Raw genomic sequence first — 22600 nt, forward strand, 5'->3', positions numbered from 1 at the left:
TATATATATATATATATATATATATATATATATATAGCTTTAGATAAATCGTCCTTACCTATTTTATAGCTTAACTTATTTTATCTTCTGCCATTTGCACCTTATCTTTTTATTTGGGAAATCCATTATTTTTACATTTTGATGTTTGAATTTTACTTTTAACATTTTCTTCCCACTAATTTTAACATTATTAATCAATATGATTATTATTAAAATTATTATTATCACTTTTCATAAATATCACAGTCACCAACATTTTTATCCACATTACCTTCTATTTTTAATTATCATTATCACAATTAGAGTAGATGGTTATATCTAAACATGGAGATAAATTAATTCGATCATCTCCCTCTAAATACAGACCAATCAGTCTCCCGTGCGTCATGAGTAAGTTGCTGAAATCTGTGTTAAATAGGGAAGCAGTCAACCACCTCAGCCAAAATAACTTCTTGAATGACATGCAATATGGTTTCAGTTCTGCTAGATCTACAGCCGATGTGCTAACAGTTATATCCCATAAGATTAGCGAATCTCTCGACGGAGGTTTCCTTTCTAGAGCAATGCCTTTGACATATCAAAGGCCTTTGATAGCATATAGCATAACGGTTTACTCCACAAAATCTCCAGCACGGTACAGCTGGAAATGCTTTTTTTGTTCAATTATTAAATCATTTCTATCTGACAGGTCCAGAAGAGTAGTGGCTGATAGACAGAAATCAAAAGCTCACGGTATTAATACAGGAGTCCCTCAGGGGTTCCATCCTGAGCCCAACGCTCTTCCTGATCTACATTAATAATCTCCCAAATCACATCTTAAGATCATTTTTAGACATTTACGCTGACGATACTACCATCTAAGGCAACACTTCAAAAGCCGAAAACGACCAAGTTCTGATTCTGTCTTCTAATCTGGATCACGTGGTGCAATGGGGAAGAGGTGGTTGTTTTATTTTAATGCATCTAAAACCAAGCTTCTATCGTTCCATCATCAACGTTCTTATGCCCATCTGGCATCAATTTAAATGAATGGTTATCTTGGGAAGGCTCGATGTTTTGACAAGCTTCTATGTTTGACCTTTACTCCTGATCGGAGATGGAACGTACATCAGATCCGTTGGCAAGGCTGCTGGAAAATGGTGAAATCGTTCTACCGCTCCAGTAGATATCCCACTGCTGATACAATTCTCTACCTGTAAAAGAGCCAAGTACATCCAAAGATGGAGTACTGTTGCCAGATCTGGACAGGAGCTCCTAGAAGCAGCTTATCCTGCCTTGACAAAGTTCAAAATAGACTTTGTAGTCTAATGGGGATGCACTTTTCTCTTCTCTGTAACTTTTTCCTAGAGAATAGACGTTGCGAGTTTGCCTCTGCTTTATCATTATTTCGTGACAAGTACTCGTCTGAGCTCCAATCTATGGTCCCCCCTGGCTTGACTTTCACGAACAACACGCGTCTAGATGAAACCACTATCAATAATTTCCCTCACTCTTTATTTGTGCCTAAACCTAAATGTAGATTCCATGAACAAAGCTTTTTTCTCAGAGCTGTATGCCTGTGGAATTCCGTTTTCCTGCTTTCTGACTACAATATGGTTGTCTTCAAGTCCAACGTTCTTAATGAACCGTTCCCTTAAGTAATCTAATTCACTTAATTCCCACTACTAACGATTACTACATTTTCATATTGACTACTATACACTCATTAACTCTTATCCATGAATGGCATCGGGGCCTTGTTAAGCGGTGACTCCTTTGTAAAAAAATACAAGAGGGCAACATAAGTCGTAGATTTTCTGACCACATAAAAATTCTAGTCAAATTAAAAGCACTTTTATAACTGAATTATCTTGATTAAATCTGAGACCCCTTTTAGCATAGATATGTCAAATCCACATTCCCCTACTGTTTGTAACCTATACACACAAGTATATTTAAGATTTAAGATTTAGGGCGACAAGCAAACACGCATTCTTTCTAGTTTCCATTACAGCTTCCTCGACCTTTAACCCCTCACACTTTCCAATTTATTCCAGTATCAAATCCACACCCATATTCGGTCTTATTTACATACAACTAAAACTTATTTTACACAATATCCCACGGAACCTCTTGATATTAACTCCTTGCGAAGAGGATGACCTGAACTTTTCATTACAAACTTTGCTTTCGTATAAGCCGATACACCTGAAGAGGTATCTAGTTATTGGTCACTAGCTGACCTAAATATGTCCATGAATATTTAGTAACATTTTACTGCTTGTATGAAAACAAATAAAGAGTATACCCTGCTCTACTTTGGTATTGAGCACTCTTGTATTAACCTCATTAAACGCCATTGGTTACTTAACTTCTGGAAAACAATGACCTCAGATTAGATATATAATATTATATATATATATATATATATATATATATATATATATACTGCTCAATTCCAAATGTAGCTTCGCAAGTTCGAATCCTCTCATATTTACTCACTTACAAGAACAGATGCCTGTTCTATAACATTTCTTCCATTTCTCAACGTCTATAACATTTCTTCTACTTCTGAACGTCACAGGTTTGGTATTCACGAACAAATCTTAAGCGGTCCACTTTTTGCGTGGAAGCAATCGAGAAATTTGTTTACGCTTTTTATTTACCACGCCTTTTTGTTGTAAGTGACGTTTGGTGACTATGTGACTGCATCTGTAACTGCCTTATTTGACTAGAAGAAAGTCCTCTGTCATTCATATCAACCCGTCTAATTTTCGTACTCAATGCAGGAGAAATTTTGGGGGAACTATCAAAGGATTTTGCTTTTCCATAATTCTCAGTGTTCTCTAGAAAGTTGAAGATAACAGTTTTACTGCGATTGGCCTTAGCTGCTATTGCTCGCTGTGACAAACCTTGCTTATGGAATCCTAGAGATTGAGATCGCAGTTAGTTTTCTTCGTTTAGGCATTGTAACTTTACACAGTGATTGCTAATCTTTAACTGAACTAAAAACATTAGAATTACCATATATCTAACAATTTATACAATTGACCTTATAATTTTTATCACGTGTAAAAAGCCTAATTTAATAAAAATGCAAAATTTTTGGAATGTACCTTTTTGTTTCCATAACTTTTTAGATTGTAGTAAGTAACCTAAAGTCGGAAAAGTTTAAAATCTATCCTAAAACAAGGTTTCTTTTTAAAAAATTTTAAGTGGTCTGTAATTTTTGATCAGCAGTGTATATATTTCCATTATTCTCATCATATGAATGTGTGTGTATAAGAGAGAGAGAGAGAGAGAGAGAGAGAGAGAGAGAGAGAGAGAGAGAGAGAGAGAGAAAGTATATATATATATATATATATATATATATATATATATATAAGTGAAATTGTCTCTCTGTGTGTTCATTTTCCTACTAAACTACTCTGTCAATTTTCAGTCTACAGATTCGAGATTTGATATAAGAAGTATTCGGGAAAATCTGTTTAATCTGTTTTCGACCAGAAATCTGTTTGTCAAGGAGTCAAAATCATTGATTCAACCCTTGAAAACTACCAAACTCCTCCGCTAATTTTGGATCTCAACTCTTGAAATTTTGGATGTAGGTTGCCAGGACATGAGTCAAATGTTTTACTATATATATGCACATAAAGTTATGAACAGTACATAGAGCTCGAGCATAGCCGGTTGAACTGCTAGCATATACAATGGTATACAATCATATAACGTATGAAATAATTATTAAAGCTCTGACAAGACATAAAAACATTGCATAACTGGTCGATCCACATAAGGTTTACCTTAATGTTTATATAATTTTATTCATAAAAAACTTTACTTATGTATTGTACACTTTTGAAAATATATATTTTTTTATTTTACTTCATGTTTTTAGCATATTATAACTAATTTAATAGTACACACACACACACACACACACACACACACATATATATATATATATGTGTGTGTGTGTGTGTGTGTGTGTGTGTGTGTGTGTGTGTGTGTCTATAGTAGAGCTCTGTCTTAAATAATCTTGCCTCCTGCTTCCCTAGTATTATGCGAAACTTTTTCTTTTTAAGTAAACAACCAAATCGAACACTTTAAAAGTAGCGATCAAAATGATTATATTTATGGACATTCGAAGATGCCGTTTGCTGGCGCCGATCTCGTGGGCTGGAAAATAGAACTGCCAACTATCAAGTAAATGGTTGAAGGTTCATTTTCTGGCTCGGGATTCGCGCGCTAGTTTAGTCGCATTGAAGAGCGGTAATACAGCGAAACATTCTATTTGTGAACGACAAATATATATATATATATATATATATATATATATATATATATATATATATATATATATATATATATATATATTGAAAATATAATGTCGCATTACAACGCAAATGCTATGGTATTTGAATCTGAAGGCATATAGATATGAAACCCGATTTCAATCATCATAAAGTTCTATTCTGTTGCGAGCATTTTTAAAAATAAATACTGAAAATTTTTACACACATATATTGATATATTATGTCGACATATATAATATGCTTAAGTATATATATATATATATATATATATATATATATATATATATATATATATTGAAGACGTAAGTTAATGGAAGCAAATTCAACGCATATTTATTTTAAATAAACAAATATTTATTTGTTTAAAAAATCATTTTCGTCTACCATAGGGCATTTGTACGGATAGAAACAGTATGTGTTTATTTTTTTTTTAGTATTTTTTTCTTTTTCTTTCTTCGTTGCATAGTTAAACTAGAAAAGTAAGATTCGTAGTCTTCTTAAACGGTGTTGGGACGATTAATTGGAATAGAAATCGTGAATCGGAAAAATCGGAACATTTTGGGTATCAGAATCTGAAAAAAACTTGTGTATATTTTGCGATGCCAAAACGATACTTTCAATTAAAAGCAAAATCTCCCACTATTGGTAGTAATAATAAAATAATAAATGTTTATTGATTTTAAACTGCCAGTTACGCTAAAATAGAGCGACCCCCCCTCACACACACAAGTGTATTTTTACGTTTGAGAAAATATGTGCACATTTAACACGTGTTTTTACTGTAATCGAAAAAATAGTAACTTTATAGATAAATACTTAGAGATTAATGAAGAACCGGAATCGGTAATTTTATTGGAATCGGGAATTTAGTGCGGAATTGGTAATCGTACTAGAATCGGGAAAAATATTGAAATCATCCTATATATATATATATATATATATATATATATATATATATATATATATATATATATATATATATATATATATATATATATATATATATGATGGACTCTCTCGTTGATTTCGACGTATGGGTTTTCACCACAACAAATAAGTTGCTCGGAAATCCACACATGATTTGTTTATAATGGTGAAGGCTTTGTGTAGAACCAACCACACTTTTTGGTATTATTGCTAATCTTTGTCTGTGCAGATGATTGCCACAGGACAGAGTATACATTAGACCGCAGATTTTTACATCAGAGTTACCTTCTCTTAGATGCATGTCTTTACGAAGCATCGAGGTGCATCTCTCCCAGTGAATTGATGCATGCCCCCCAGATATCAACTTGGAAATTTCTACAACTCGGCGCGGTACATACAGCGCCTAGCCTTGCCAAATCGTCACTAATCTGGTACTGGCCAGTCACATCGTTGCTTAACTTAACTTAATATATATATATATATATATATATATATATATATATATATATATATATATATATTGCTTAGTTTAAATGTCATATATAGTTCCTATTCATAATGTCTCCCCACGGGACAGAGTTAGATTCCAGGGTCGTTTTTATTTTTAATGTGGAGAAAAGGAACGAAAATAAAAATTGTCTCAGTCGTGAAGGATTTCTCCTCCACTGAACGAGAACAAGAAATTGAAGTGCAGCATCTGAAAAACAGATACTACACTTTGATCTTGACCCGAAGGCAAAGTGCTCTACTTACTTATCAATCACCGTTGGAGTAAATAGTAAAAATCGATAAATAAATAATATATTTGATTTAAACATTGTATGTGGATATATGAAATAATTTAGATATGCACACACACACACACACGCGCGCACGCACACACACACACACACATATATATATATATAGATATATATAGTTAGATAATGAGAGAGAGTGAGAGAGTGATGTATGTACTTCCTGATATATCGCACTTTTGGTGATTATAACATCTCCATAAACATATTGCATATGTTGGTCAAAGGGCACATAGTTCACAGTGCACATTTGCAACTCAATAACACACATGTGCAAGCGCATAGAATAGAGTTTTCCAGACGATCCGGAATCCCACCCTCGTGCTCACGCATGGGACTCAGGCTTAACCAACGGATATTCCTACCCGGGCACATCAATTTGCACCGTGCGTCTTATATGTACTGAGATCGAGAGGAAAGAAAGAAAGAGAAGGGGATGCCTGCGATCCCACGGTTAATAGTACTGCTTTAACTACTGAAGCTACTACCGTAGTTCGCACCACCGCTGCCTCTTCGGTTCCTGCTACTTCTGATTCTTCGTCTTCTTTTTTTTTTTTTTTTCCTGTTTTGTTTGTTACTGCCGCTAATGCATCTGCTTCTTTTGTGGCGACTGCACAGTGCATTGGGGGAAGTAACGTGAAATTGGAACGGGTTTCTTCCTAGCTGACTTGAAGTTGCGGGCGACTGCGACTGAGATATGTTGGTGCGCCGAAGCTGCGATGGTGGCCTGATATACAGCCTTTTCTATAATAACGCGATCTGTCTATCTACCTATCTATTTATCTATCTCTCTACCTAAATCTATCTACGGCTAAAGGTTGGGTTACTTCCTCTACAAGTTATAAACCGTGCGTATGGGATGTAACGGCTCGTTGTGTGCGGAGTGGACTGTAACGGCACTGTTTACTGAACTTTTCCTACACGCCAAGACAACAAAACGTGAAAGAGAGAGAGAGAGAGAGAGAGAGAGAGAGAGAGAGAGAGAGAGGGACAACTAGGAAATTTATGAATGAACGTAACCAACCATAGTCACTTCGTTGTACGATTGTTCAAGTGACCCTCTCGGCTCTCGCTCTTCTTTGAGCACCGCTTGTTGTCTTTTTGGCCCTTTATTTATTTATTTATTTATTTATTTATTTTATTTTTATTGAACAAACCAGCGTCTATCAAGTGGCAGAAGGGTCTACCAAAGAGGAGAAATATGGTGGTGTTACGATCTGGTTTCTTTATTATGAAAACATTCACTTCTTATAAACTATTTCTCGTCTCATTTGTGGTTATTAATTTCATGTGCGGTAAGTCTCTTCTTTATTCTTTAATTTTTTTATTTTTTTGTAATTCATTCGAACAAAAGTATCTTTTCACTTCCTTTTCAGATTGTTTTTTTCAGCAACCCTAAAAAAAAAACTTATCGTCGTTTCTTCTTCCTTTTATTTTTTCTTTCTTTTTTCTTTTCTGTCTTTCTATTTTTTTTTTTTGTTTTTATACTTATGTTATTGATTGAAACCAAAGAATTTGACAGTGATTTGAAAGAAGCATGTCTTCTTCTTTCTTTTTCTTATTCTACTTATCCTTCATCTATTTTTTCATCTATCTTTCTTCTCATTTTCGTCTTCTTTTTCTTCTTCATCTATTTTGTCTTTTTCTTTGTCTTTTTCTATTTTTTATTTTTCTTCTATTTCTTCTTTTTTTCTTCTTCTATTTCTTTTTCTTCTATTTCTTCTTTAATTTCTTCTTCATCTATTTCTTCTTTTTTCTTCTTCTATTTCTTTTTCTTCTATTTCTTCTTTAATTTCTTCTTCATCTATTTCTTCTATTTTGTCTTTATCTTCTGTATCTTCTTCATCTATTTTTTAATCTTTTTTTCTTCTTCTATTTCTTTCTTCTTCTTCTTCTTCTTCTTCTTCTTCTTCTTCTTCTTCTATTCTTCCTTTATCTCTTGCAGACTTTCTTCAGATCTCCACTCCCCCCCCACACACACTAAAAAAAACTTTAAGCTTTTCTATCTCTTTCTCCGTTTCTTTCCCTTTTCCCCTCTTTGTTTCTCTATTTTATTTCTTTGGTATCCGTTTATTGTTTAAATTTTTATACGTTCCTTTCCTAAACCAAATGAAATCTCTCTCTCTCTCTCTCTCTCTCTCTCTCTCTCATTATTTTTCTTTGTCGCTTTCTTTATTTGATTAATTCTTTCTTTCTTTCTCCTTGTTATATATCAATATATTTCACCTGCCTTGTTGTTCACTATACTTATATTGTATACATATTATTCTCCACTAAAACTTATACGTACCTGTTATTCCTTCTCTCTCTTTCTTTCTCTCATTTCTGTGTTGTTGTTTTTTTATTATTTTTGTCTTATGTCTTTTTTCTTTTTATTTCTCCCCACCCCCTCCTCCTCCATACCTTAGTTCTTAAAATTTGCTTTCTTTATCTCCAGGTTTACTTTTTCTCTTTCTCTTCTTCCTTACACCTTTTCGGTATCTTTCCTTTTCTTTCTTTATTGCTTTCCATCTTTTTCTCTCTTTTTTTTATCTTTCTTCTTCCACCCTTTTTCCTTCTGGTATAGTTTAATTTTTTTTATTCAATTTTTTTTCCTTTCTTCTTTAGACCTTCCTCCTTTATTTCACTCCTTTCTTTTTTGTCTTTCGCTCATTCATTCTTTCTTTCTTTTTCTCATTCTTTATATATTTATTTCTTTTTTTCTAAGAGTAACAATGAAAAAATCAACTAACAATTGTGTTTTTGCTTTTGCCAGTTTTTTTTTTTTTTTTTTTCAAATTTTGTTTATTTTTGTTCAACTTTTAAATACCAAAATCTTACAATATTCATGAAGTGAATTTTGTTTTTGCTTTGTTTTTTTTTTATTTTTAAATATATTTCCGCGCTTTTCAGAGCAGAATAAGATTCTATAATTTTCCAGATTTCCAACAAGAGAGTGTACAAATATGGATTTAAAAAAAAAACTAGGAATAATTAACCATTTTCGGTGCATCGAACCAGGAGTTCATATGTATCGCATCAGATGTGTTATCTTATCTCTAGAAATTTTTTGTCTAATGTTTGCAACATTAAATAAATAAATAAATAAATAAATAAAATGGTAAAGTCTTAATTAACGACACCAAATAGAAAGCCTTGCTGATTAGAATATCAGTTTAGTTGTTATTACAAAAATTCTGACCAAAAATATGTCGTGCTAACCACGTGACAAAACAATATTTATAAACATTTCCTACCGATAACAAATAAAATAAAACTGTTTAGTCGTTTCGTTTGTATACTTGCCGTTTGCCCGCGAATTAATATCGAACTATGTGTGCTCTCACTTCTAGCAACGAACCCCATCGCACAGCTTTTATTCTATTTGTTTGATCTCATGCGAAGTAAAATGTAGTATTTGAGATATATTATGCATATTCCGTGTAAACAAAGACTCCAGAAAATCATTGTATACTAGCAACGAAAACCCAACATTGCCCGGGATTTATTGATTATCAACGAATGTTTCGCACTTCCATATTTTTATTGTCGTCGAAATTGGTGATATATATATATATATATATATATATATATATATATATATATATATATATATATATATATAGTGAGTGTTGTAAATATATACACCAATTAAGCTACACAGAATTTTTCCGCATTTCATTCTCGTGAAGATTCATTCAGCTATTGCATAGAATCGATGTCGCTTTGCGTTTTTATACATTTCCGTGTAATCGAATATATATATATATATATATATATATATATATATATATATATATATATATATATATATATATACGGAGAAAAAGAGAACGAAAGGGAGAGATAAGCACATACACATATTTTTACGATATCAATCGTTAAGCAGAAAATATATACAAATTTTAGAAGAATAAGTTAAATTGTTTAGGGATACTTTCAACCACACACATACACAAACACACATATATATATATGTATATATATATATATATATATATACATGTGTGTATTGATAAGTATATATATATATATATATACATTTCAAACACAGATAAATATATATATATACATAAATATATATATATGCATATATATACTTATACATTTAAATATATAATTATATATTACTCTTTTATATATGTATATACATTATAGAATAATATAGCATGTACATGTTTTTCTTTCCGAATAAACTACACTCATACTGAATACATAAGTACAATATACTTATGGTAAGTTAATAAAACTTTGTTTCATCTCTGAAAGAGTTCGCCAATATATATATATACATAATTAAACGTGAAGTAACTCTCATAGCTCTAAGAGGAAATTACTCTCACTGCTAAATAAATAAAATTACTTTCGTTTTAAAATCAACTAGTATTGGCTTATAATAAATAAACAATGAATAAGATAAATAGAATAATTAATACAATTCTACTGCAACAAAAATTAATAACACGGAACTAATTATTAAAAATATCTATTTTAATATAATATATAAATGAGGTTACTTCCTGAATGCAGATTTTCTTTGAATGCATAGTCTTCATATGGAGAAATCATGCTAGAAATTGTGAATAAACAAACAGATAGAAATATGGCTTTATTATTGTGTGTGCATGTGGATGCGTGTAAAAATATTAACTCAATAATTTGGTCTTAGAAATGTATAGTTTTTTGTACACAATGAAAATAGAAAACTTGATTTTTAAACAATGTTAAAATAATAACGGCGCCGACAATATTATTTAACTTGGATATCTGTTATATATATATATATATATATATATATATATATATATAGTCAGAATATGAGAGATTATATAATAATTTCCACAGCCAAACAACGTCGCAGCCCACAAGAGCCATGAAAGTCGACGAACCGGAAGTTTAAGTCCAAGATGATGGCGAAACTCGAGTCTTGGACTTCCGGGTCATTGAATGCTATGCCTCTTGTGTGCCACGACGTTGTTTGGCTTTAAAAATTATATATATATATATATATATATATATATATATATATATATATGTGTGTGTGTGTGTGTGTGTGTGTGCGTGCGTGTGTGTGTGTGTGTGGAAGAGAGAGGGAAATGAGACATAGAGATACAGAGAAAGAGAGAAAGAAAGACACAAGTTTTTAATATTTTTTTCAAAAAGTCTCGTCCGGATGTGGTTCTGTGGTTATATATAAGCTTTACGAATAAAAGTTTATGGATAGAATATATAACAGTGTATCTTTAAATAACAAAGTTTTGTGTAATAATTTGTATATTTTTGTTTCGTATACACGTGTAAGAAAATTAATATACAAGATACTCCACAGAAAAACAAAACATTTAAGTTTAGACTAGTATTATTCATGTACCGATGGGTTTTGTTTATGTGCAAATATAATTTCTTCGGTGCGTGTATTTTAAAAGATGAAGAAGCATGTCAACAACATAAAGCAAAGGTTAACACATGTAAGGACGCTGTTATCTGGCTCGGAATCAATATTGCTGATGTTTTCGACAAAACAAATGGCTATCAAACACGTCCAGATCTGAATGTAATATAGTTTACGCTTGCAAATTTTTGTTTTGTTTGTTTGCTTTGTGTTACGGTATGCCAATACTTTTAGTTATTTAATGTCGAATCAAGTCCCTTTGGAAAAAAAGGGTCACACTGCAAGTTGATTATATCTTCAAATAGTAATTCATAGTTGGTGGTTTTGTTTTATGGCATATCAACCCTTTTAAGTTTTACTTAATTACGAATCCAATCTTTTACAAAAAAAGTTTTTATGTTTCAAGTTATATTTATTTAGGTTGTTTGGTTTGGTTATTGTGTTTTATAGCAGAGCGTTTGGTTTATTTGTTTTTATGACATGGTGTTTGGTTTATTTTTGTTTAGTTTTATGACATGGTGTTTGGTTTATTTTTGTTTAGTTTTATGACATGGTGTTTGGTTTATTTGTTTTGTTTTATTACGTGGTGTTTGGTTTATAAGTCTTGTTTTATGACATGGTGTTTGGTTTATTTGTTTTGTTTTATGACATGATGTTTGGTTAATTTGTTTTTTTTTGTTGACATGGTGTTTGGTTTATTTGTTTTGTTTTATGACATAATGTTTTATTTAGTTGTTTTGTTTTATGGCATAGTGTTTTATTTAGTTGTTTTGTTGACATGGTGTTTGGTTTGTTTTAGTTATTTTGCTTAAGGCATGTGTTTAGTGTAGTTGTTTTGTTTAATGGCATAGTGTTTGGCTTGATTGTTTTATGACATTGTATTTTGTTTAGTTGTTTTATTTTTAGCATGGTGTTTTGTTTGGTTGCTTTGTTTTATGGCATGGTGTTTTGTTTGGTTGTTCTCTTTGGTTGTTTTGTTTATGGCGCTGTTTAGTTCATTTATTTTATTACTTGTTTTTTTTGTTTGGTTTGGTTGTTTTTCATGGGGTTGTGTTTTGTTCAGTTTTTTTGTCTTATGGCATAATGTTTGGGGCACTGTGTTATGTTAATTTGCTTTGTTTTTGTTATTTTGTTCATGGCATTGTGTTCTGTTTGGTTGATTTTTCTTATTGCTTGGTTTTTGGTTTTCGTTTGGTTATTGTGTTTTATGGTATTGTGTTTTCTTTGATTGTTTTATTTTGTGGCATGCGTGTTTTGTTTGGTTGTAATTTTTTATTACATTTTGTTTTGTTTGGTTTGGTTTTTTTTGTTTTCTGTCATGGTATTTGGTTTTGTGTGTTTGGTTTTTCGAGCTAAGAAATATTGGTAAACACGTTTCTGCTTTAGGTTGCTTAAACTGCTAAACATTTATTCATGGTATTTGGTTTGTTTCTTTCATAGGTCATAGGAGGAAATAAGTTTTTGTTCTTGGCTTTGGAGAACATGATCGCGTTAGCAAAGGGACAGCTTAAAAACAATCGCATCGATATTTGGTGGATTTTACCTTAGGAAACCTTTATCTTCAGACCCATTCGAAGTTAACTTGTACATATAATTTGGATTAAAAATCAGAGGATAAAGATCGAAGATATATAATCCTTTTTTAAGCGACTTAAAAGAAGCTAGAAAGAATATATCGCTTAAAGTAACAGAAATTTGGAGAGAACCATTTACGTCCTTTTGTCATTTCATTTTGTATTTGATTTTACTTCTGTTTATTTGCAACGCTTATGTTATCCACAACTGTTTTCTATTTCATAAGTATGCGTAAATTCATTGTAGTGAATTTTCCCTTGTTAGTGAAGCTATATTAATGGCCTGGTAAGGCCAACGGAGGGACAAAAGGAGCAGCAACACTAAAGCTGGCCTGCTGGAAACTATATATATACAGATGATGGCAAATTTACGTATATTTTATTAGTGTGAGGTTCTTTATTACCAATTGTCATAAAATTTTAACCATAGAATAGTATTATAATCTTCAAAAAGCCTGCAAATTTTCATATAGTTTTGTCTCATAGAAGCAAACACATTTAATTTTAATATTCAATTTGGCTAATAGTATAAATGTATTCATATTATCCTGGCAAGGTCACAGGAGAGAAAATAAAGTAAAGAAAACCCCTAAGCAAAATTCATTCCAAAGCAGCTACACTGAAACTATTGTCGGTATGTCTGTCTTTCTGTCTGTGTGTCTGTCTGTGTACATTTTCCTACACAATAACTCTGTCAATTTTCAGTCTACAGACTCGAAACTTGATATACAGGTTATGGATGTTTTCCTGTTAAGGGGTCAAAGTTCAACGATACGACCTTTGAGAACTCTACAAAACTCCTCCGCCAATTTAGGGTATAAACAATTGAAATTTTAGATATAGGTTCCTTGGAGATGGATCTAACTTAATAACTTGATTTGAGCACAAAACAATAAATTTTAAGGGGTCATAATAGGGGTCAAATTTAAAAATAAATTGACTTCTGCGATCTCTATCAAATTACTCAGACAATTTCTGGTCTAAACATTTGAAATTTTACATAAAGGGTATTCAGAGATAGGGCAAGCTTTTTAATCGGTTTGAGCCGAAAATTTGAGTTACAAATATATAAATCTATGTATGTATGTTTACATGTCTGCCTAAAACTTTCGACAGAGGCGATGGATTTTCACAAAATTAGTATCGTTTTAGAGCTGGACCCTTCAGTCGACAAATACCGAGAAATTGGCTAAAAATATTAATTTCTTCACCCTCAATTGGGCACTTTTCTACAGGGAGGGGTCGCTTTTTTCATCGATATTTTCGAAAGTCATCCTCTCTTTTCGATTGTCTAGCCTTAATTTAAAACTACGTCACTTCCGGTTTGGTGGTAGTCGTAACAGCGAAGACGTCACGTTTTTCACCCGCGGGACGGGTTCGGGCCTGCCTTCCTACTACCACTTGTTTTTTTTGTTTTTTTTTTTTGCTCAACATACACCTCGAAACACTCGGGCAACGCCGGGCTAAAATGCTAGTATATATATATATATATATATATATATATATATATCCCTAAAACCTTTGGCCTTGATGGAGAGGCGACTAAAATTTCTGATGTTTCAAATGATCTGAAATAACAGCAAGGGGAGACTTGATTCCAAATATTTATATGTTATATCTCCTTTTTTGAAAATGTAGTACAAGTATCAAATAATCCTTATGCAAACTTTATGTTTACTTTATGAAAATCAAAAAAGGGGAGATGTAACATATAAGAAATATTTGGAATCAAGTCTCCTCTTGCTATTGTTTCAGATTATTCGAAACCATAGCAACAAGTTTTGGGCTCGCCCCCATCAAGGCCAGAGCTTTTGGGGAAATATAACATATATGCTAAACTAACAAACAAATGACTTTGATTAAAACAATTTGTGGCTTTAAAAATTGCCAAAAATAGGCTCTAGATGATGGATGGATTATCCCCTAAATGTGCGACTTTAAGGACAAATGTCACATAATCCACTACACAATTCAGACCATTAACTTTCCAACGAGCTTTCATAGACCGACCAGCATTGCTCGGTCGGAAATACGCTTCAATTTGATATTTTGATTAATGCAGATTTCTTATTTCTTATTTTATATTGGACATAATATATAGTAATAATTTAAAAATTAAAAGACTGACTCGTGCGCCACTACCGAGAATCAGAACTAAAACGTTTAGCTTACGGTTTACTTTTTCCTTTCACGTTAATGCCTCAGCTATGAACACATATTTGCTGCAAGGCTAAAAACCAAAACTAATAGCTATTTTATTACGCATTCATATTCGTAATGTCATCATTTTTCCTACACCTAGCTAATTCTATTTTTTTTTTATCTTCACACGTTTGCACCGATTTTCCCCGGCTAAAACCTATATATAATATTTCACATGGGTTCGAATACCCTATATATTAAGTTTCATGTCTTTACTCAAAAAATAACAGAGGAGTTTGGGAGACAAAACTTTTAAAATAAATATATATACTCAAATATAAATATATACAGGAAGAGGTTTGTGTTTGCTATAAACTTGTTACGAAAATATTACGCAAGTATAAATCATGTAGAATATCTGCATGAATATAAATTACACGTAGTAATTAACTTAATAATGATAACCCTATAAGAAAATCGAAAAAACTCATAGGAATTTAATTACAATGAATGTTTAAAAGAATATGCAAATTAGCTAGATCTTTTGCAGATGAATGTAATTCCGCAACCCATATATAACAAAGTTGTATTTTCTTTTTAAATAAATACAAAAAAAGGTTTTTAATATGAATATCAATACACAAAAGAAGAAAAAAATAAATTTATATATATATATATATATATATATATATATATATATATATATATACTAGCTGGCTTCTCGGCGTTGTCCGGTCGTACCATACGCTTAAACATGATATTTTAATTTATGTAGATTGTCTATGTATGTATTAAAGAATCTATCCTGCACTGATTATTATATATTACCAAAAATAATTTGCCCGGGGGACTAAGTCCAAATAAATAAATAAATAAATAAATAAATAACAAATAATAATTTCGTTCATCAAATTCAGTCTGTGTTTGTTTACAATATCACGTCAGCTTATATTTCGGCTTGATGATGAATGACTGAGAAAGTCATTTAAAGTTGATGTTTAGTTTTAAACTATGCTAACGAAAAAAAAATGATTTGCGGTGATTTTAAAGGGTACATCTTCTTTTATCCTGAAATCATTAATAAGAAAAAAAACTGAAATCATTAATAAGAAAAAAATAAAATTATGATGTACACCCGGGATTGAACAGGTGATCATTCGATCTGTAGTCGAATACTCCACGACTGAGATATATCTCCCGATGACAATAATCTTTTTTTTATTATTTTAAGAAGAAATTATCTGCTGAGATTTTATCATTTCCCTTACCCGGTGTAACGTAATATATTCCTTTGTAAAAATTCTTTTTTATCTATAAGAGAGAAAAAGACTATTTTTAAGGTCGGATTTTTTCGATTTTCGATATTTATCAGATGAATTTCTGTACAAAATATATCTATAAACATTGCCAGATATAAATTATCTTTGCGTCAAATTTGCAGAAGATAGGCTCAGCTGTTTCGGAACCTATGGGGAAGGAACTCACACACTCAGCGACTTTTATATAAGAGGGTAGTGCTATCGAAACAGCCTTCAAAACTAAATACTCTAAGATATTTTACTTCATATCATAAAACATCTCACACTACAGGCTTCACGATAACCAATCAGAGTTCTTGGAACGCAGCCAATATTATCGAAGTATCAACGAACTTGTCATCAAACGATGAATAAAGCACTTTACTATCTTGTTCATTAATCCTTTCTGCAGTTTTCGAAAAACATCGCATAATGTGGCACAGTGCACCGAACTGAACTTCTAGCAATTACATCTATTAACAGCATTCATCATCAATAAGTTTGATTGCGTCTCCAATTACACAAGATTGGGTCGATATTATCCTGTTATCTTTATACAAGGGGAGAGTGACAAATCGATATATGGTAATTATCCAAACACTGTTTTATTGGAGGCTGTTGGCAAGATTCTTGCATTATGGGAAATAGAATGTGGACCATGGGTATACTTTCGGTAGCCTTCCCTAATTTTGGTCATGTAGTTCTCACATTAAATGAGCGAAGTTTCCGATAAAGGGAAACATTGTTATGTATCGAGCACTCATCGTTGACTTGTTTTTGTCTTTCAAGAAATATTGATTTATTTATATTCAGCCCTTTATATTGAGCGGTTTCATTCTTTGTCTGGAGCGATTTGAATTTAAAAAAAACCCTGCAGAATCACTTATAAAATATGAAAACTATGAAAAAAGAAACCTTCTGACTCTCAAAAAGTCTTTTGGTCCTTACATTCAATTATCAATGTTTTTGACAAAAAGGGGTACTTAGTTCTCTCCCATTGAAAGAACATTGAGACTAAGATCGAAAAGTAGGATTGAGATTTTAACGCACCCGAGAGGGGGATTCTGTCCTGCATAAAGTGGCTGGGTATCCCGGTTTGTATTCCGTGGTAAGGGCGCCTCAGGCGATTAGCAACAAATCAACAAAAGGGAAGATCAATTTGTGTTTCCTGTGTTGGAATCAATCCATATAATTTTTTATTGTTGTCTAGGCTTTCACCTTGAAAGCGTATGTTAGCTCCTTACATCAAGAGATCAACATCAAGCGCCATACCTTTCCGGAACGAGTTTAATAAAAAAAAAACTTTGCTTATATGACTAATATGCTACTTAAGAATCCCAGACCAGTTTTACTAGTGGAAAAGTAGGCAGTTAATATGTAACGTTGTCCGGGAACTAACACGTTGTAGCCTCAGTCGCAAAGCAGGCAAAGAATAGAAAAGAACTTCAACTCGCTTGTTTTGTTGTACAACGACATTTATTTTCTCATTTTGTCGTTACCGCTGTGGCGTCCCTTACGTGATCGTGCTCTCAAACGTCATCCACGTCTCTCACGCGATCTAGAACGTTATTCCTGTCACTAACAAGATTTTATTTTTTTTAGTCTTTACTTTTCCTTACCGATGGAGTCATTTCGCATACATTTGCATACGCGCCCCGTGCTACGTTACAAATATAGTGTTTGTTATGTGACTCATATAAGAGAAGTTCATGCCCAACACTTTTAATAACAAAATAGAAAAAATTCTTTATATATATGTGCGTGCCTTACACAATCAGTTCTTTTTGTTGTTTCATTTTTCGTATGAAAATAAGCTTTTTTATCAAGAAAATGGACACAATGAGACATTCGCTGAAACTTTTCATAAATGGCTTCATTTTGAGAGAATTGACCTAGGAGATAGAGACAGAAACTAATGTTTCCTTGGATTGTTATTTCTTATTGACTTTACTTTTTAACAGTCTGAAATGAGCGACGCACACGGGCAGAGAATTGAGATAACATTTCGCTTAGATTATTCTACATCCTTGACGATTTCTCATTCGCACGGCTTCCACGGAGAGATTCATCTGAAAATCTTTGTTTCTCCCATTTTAGAAAACCATGGCGTCATTCGTAATCTCCGCATATCTGTGGTTCTTATCGTTTGATCTGTTGCCTCTTGCCTCGTAACTCATTTCTACAAAATCGGCTCATGATGACATGCACCTAGTGTGAGTCTTGTCAAAATCCACACTAGCTAACTTAATCACTATTGACGTAAGACTCCTCAATATGTAATACATTAGGTAATGTATACCTGCGAATATGGATTTTATATACTTTGTCAAACGTTTCAACATAAATGCACTTTAGATAATGAAAAATTATAGCGCCGCTTCAAGTTGTGCGCGTAGTCAGGCAACTATGTAGAAACATAACGTTTGGTTATACAATCAGTCATGCGAAGACAAAAGCAATGTTTACCATGCGAAACCTGCGTACATCGATTCTTAGACTTCCATTCATGGAATTAGACTGAGAACGCTTTGTTAATACAGACAACACACCGCCAAAATATTGCCTCTTTAATATCTAGATACATATAGCAGGAGGATGGAGTTGTCGCGACCATTAAAATCGCCAAACTCTAAGACACTGTTGAGATGATCTATCTCTTGTTAGCTGAGGTATTGTTCTGATACTTTGCTCTTTTACGAAATCCACTCTCCCAGACATTACTTTCTCACGCGTTGAGAAGGAGTTAGTTTATTGCTAAATACCTAAGTTGACTCTACGGAGGAATAGAGATTTGACTCCCCGGCCATTTTTACAAGCCAGAATGTTCTTCCTCTAGCGTACTGGCTTTTCAAATGCAAATTTTCCAACCTTGTGTAACATCTTCCCGCTGTGTGATGGAGATAAATATCCAACCTGTATGCACCCAGAAAACCGGTGTGGCTTTTGAACAACTGAAAAAGCAAGTACGTGCAGCTCGTTGCATTACTATTATATGCGTCGATGTACGTGCGCCTGTGTAAAGGAGTGTTTCGCTCCTCGTGATCTGAAAACTGAACTCTTTTACGCAAACATATCACGCCATAGAGTACCCCATATCTTTACAATGGCATAATCTGCCCATAAATGCACTATTGTTTACACTATTGTATCTACCACTAATCTCTCACTCTTGGAATGGATCCAACAAATAGACAGATCTAATAAGTTCGCCAACCCTCTGTCCTATCACCGCTTAGGTTAGGAGAGAACATAGAGATTCGATATTACTCGCATTTCATTCTGCAAAAAGATTTATATATATGATTTATATTACAGAGCAATAAGAATGTATTTGAGGTTTTAAAGGAATTATGGTCTATTTGATTTTGGCTAGCCAGTGAAAATTCACTGGCTAGCCAAAATCAAATAGGTAACGTTTTTAATACATGCACACACACACACACACACACACACACACACACACATATATATATATATAACTTAAATAATTATATTTTCATAACATACTACGTAATGAGCATTGTTTGAGTAAAGCCATACATATTATATCTCCTCATAACATTTGATGTGGATACTAACTTGAAGCGCTAACTGATTTCGCTACACTAAAAGGTTATAATGCAGCAATGTCTGTTGGTGACTATATAAATACCCACACACTTCGTGCATTCATAATCGCTGTAAGTGAAATCGCTAGCTACCACCTGTTTTTGACTACTGTGAGAACTCCTAGTAACTACTACTACTACTACTACTAATAATAATAATAATAATAATAATAATAATTATTATTATTAGTAGTAGTAGTAGTAATCGAGTAGTGGTGGGAGTCGATTTCTGAGATTTATACTACTACTAATAATAATAATAATAATACTACTAATAATACTAATAATATTGATTAGTAGTATCAATTCCAAAAATCGTCTCCCACCAATAAAAAGATAACATGCAATAGCAATAATAACGGCAACGATATGAATAATAAAAAGAACAATGACATCAATAAAAAATAACGTCAATAATAACAACATTAACGATAATAACAACTGCAATAATTCCAACAATAATACTTACAACAAGAAGAACGCTAAAGCAAATGACAATAATAGCAATAGAAAAAACAACAATAATAACAACAGTATAACAATAACAAACAATGACAATAATAACAACTAGCGTGGAAATTCCACAGGAGACTTATACGTAATATATTGATGTTGACATTCTGTAGATGGTCAGTGTAAATGGAGACGCTCTGACACTATTGTAGCTCTTTTGTTAAAATTGCAAAAGTATTTATCTAAGCTAGCACGAATGCCCGGCAAAGCACGGTCGTAAAGTACGCTTAAATATGATATTTTAATTCTTGCAGATTTCTTATATATTATTGTAGAGTTAATATTCTATAGATTTCTATATATTATAAAGTTGCGATTTAAAAAATAAAAAATATATATCCATAAGACTTGGGTGCATTAGTTTGAAATGAAACCGAAATAAAAACACCCCCCATAACCACACACACACACACATACACACACACACACACACACACACACACACACACACACATATATATATATATATATATATATATATATATATATATATATATATATATATAACTTGAGTGTCATCAGCTATAATCAAAATCGAAGCGAAAACTTATGAAGAATTCTTGGTAAAATGGAAGTACATAACATTTAAACGACCCGGATGGAAGTGTTACACAGAAAATAACACACACGCTATCGTACTAATATATAGATAATAACAACTAAATTCACAACAATAACAACATAGCAACAACAATATTTACACCAACGATAACGACAATAACAAAAACAACAATGATTTAAAAATCAATGAGAAAAATATAACCAATAATAATAGCAAAAATAACAACAATAAATACAATAACACGGACCATAAACCAACACGATAATGACAATAATAACAGCACAAATATGATTATATTAAAAACAACGATAGTTACAATAACAGCAATAGTTTCAATAAACAATAGCAATAAAAAAAATATAAAGTAAAGCAATTGTTACATGTAAAACAATAACAGCAATAATAACAACAATAACAGCAATAACAACAATAATAACAACAATAACAACAATTATAAAAACAATAGCAACAATAATAACAACAATAACAGCAATTATAAAAACAATAGCACCAATAATAACAACAATAACAACAATAATAACAACAACACCAACAATAACAACAATAATAACAACAATAACAACAATAACAATAACAGCAATAACAACAATAGTAACAACAATATCAGCAATAATAAAAACAATAGCGACAATAACAACAATAACAACAAAAATAACAACAATAACAACAATAATAACAACAATAATAACAATAATAACAGCAATAATATCAATAATAAAACAATAACAGACACTAACCGGACCTCCGTTGGATGAGTGCAAAAAGGACTAAGATCTTTGGGAGGCTTATTGCTACCAACATTTCAGTGAAAACCGATAGTTACTGCCAACGAGAAATCAATGGTAAGCGGCTGTTGCGGTAACGCAAATTTTTTTGTAAAATTTATCTAAAGAGGAGAAGAGTACTGGAAATCTGGGGGAAACTTGTCATTCGGACTCCAGGGAACACCACACGTTGTTCTCGAAGAGCAATCTCCGGTGATGGCTTGTGTGACTACTCCTAGTGAGTAAATAATACTAATTCTTTGATTCTAGCCCGTGTGAAACCTCCTATGGAGTAGTAGTAGTAGTAGTAGTAGTAGTAGTAGTAGTAGTAGTAGTAGTAATTTTAATAATAATAATTTTGCATTCGAGTTTATAATTAAATCTTTCCTGTAGCTGTTACAGAGCTCAGGTGTTCAGACGTATTTCATTTAAACTTGTCACGTGCATCTCCTGAGTTAATTAACCAGACGATCCAAGTTATTCCTTTCATTGTTGTCATCGCGTTTTCATCGGTTGCTGGCTCGAATATTTGACATAAATCATGACCTATTTTAAAATCTCTAAATATATTAAATACATAACTCCATCGTTTCTCTCTCCCTCACATCTAATCAATAAGCATCAAACCTGTGGCTCATTCGGATGCTACCGAGACTGTGTTAGGCTTCTATTTCCATGCGCCGTCAGTTGTTGTTTAGATTTTTATACTAGCATAATACTCGTCTCAA

At 32.3% G+C, this 22600-nt stretch overlaps 1 protein-coding gene across 1 annotated transcript in view; it reads left to right on the top strand.

Moving 5' to 3' along the window:
- Positions 1 to 6314: 6314 nt before the first annotated feature.
- The window catches only part of LOC145291455 (uncharacterized), a 556359-nt gene continuing 540073 nt past the window's right edge, over positions 6315 to 22600 (top strand). The window contains exon 1 of the mRNA XM_080137314.1: positions 6315 to 7314. Coding sequence (XP_079993440.1) covers positions 7221 to 7314 — 94 coding nt within the window. The 5' untranslated portion in view covers positions 6315 to 7220. The remainder of the gene's footprint in view (positions 7315 to 22600) is intronic.

Source organism: Euprymna scolopes, chromosome 12 (genome assembly GCF_053919585.1).
Source record: "Euprymna scolopes isolate OS-2025 chromosome 12, ASM5391958v1, whole genome shotgun sequence".
Classification (NCBI taxonomy): Eukaryota; Metazoa; Mollusca; class Cephalopoda; order Sepiida; family Sepiolidae; genus Euprymna; species Euprymna scolopes.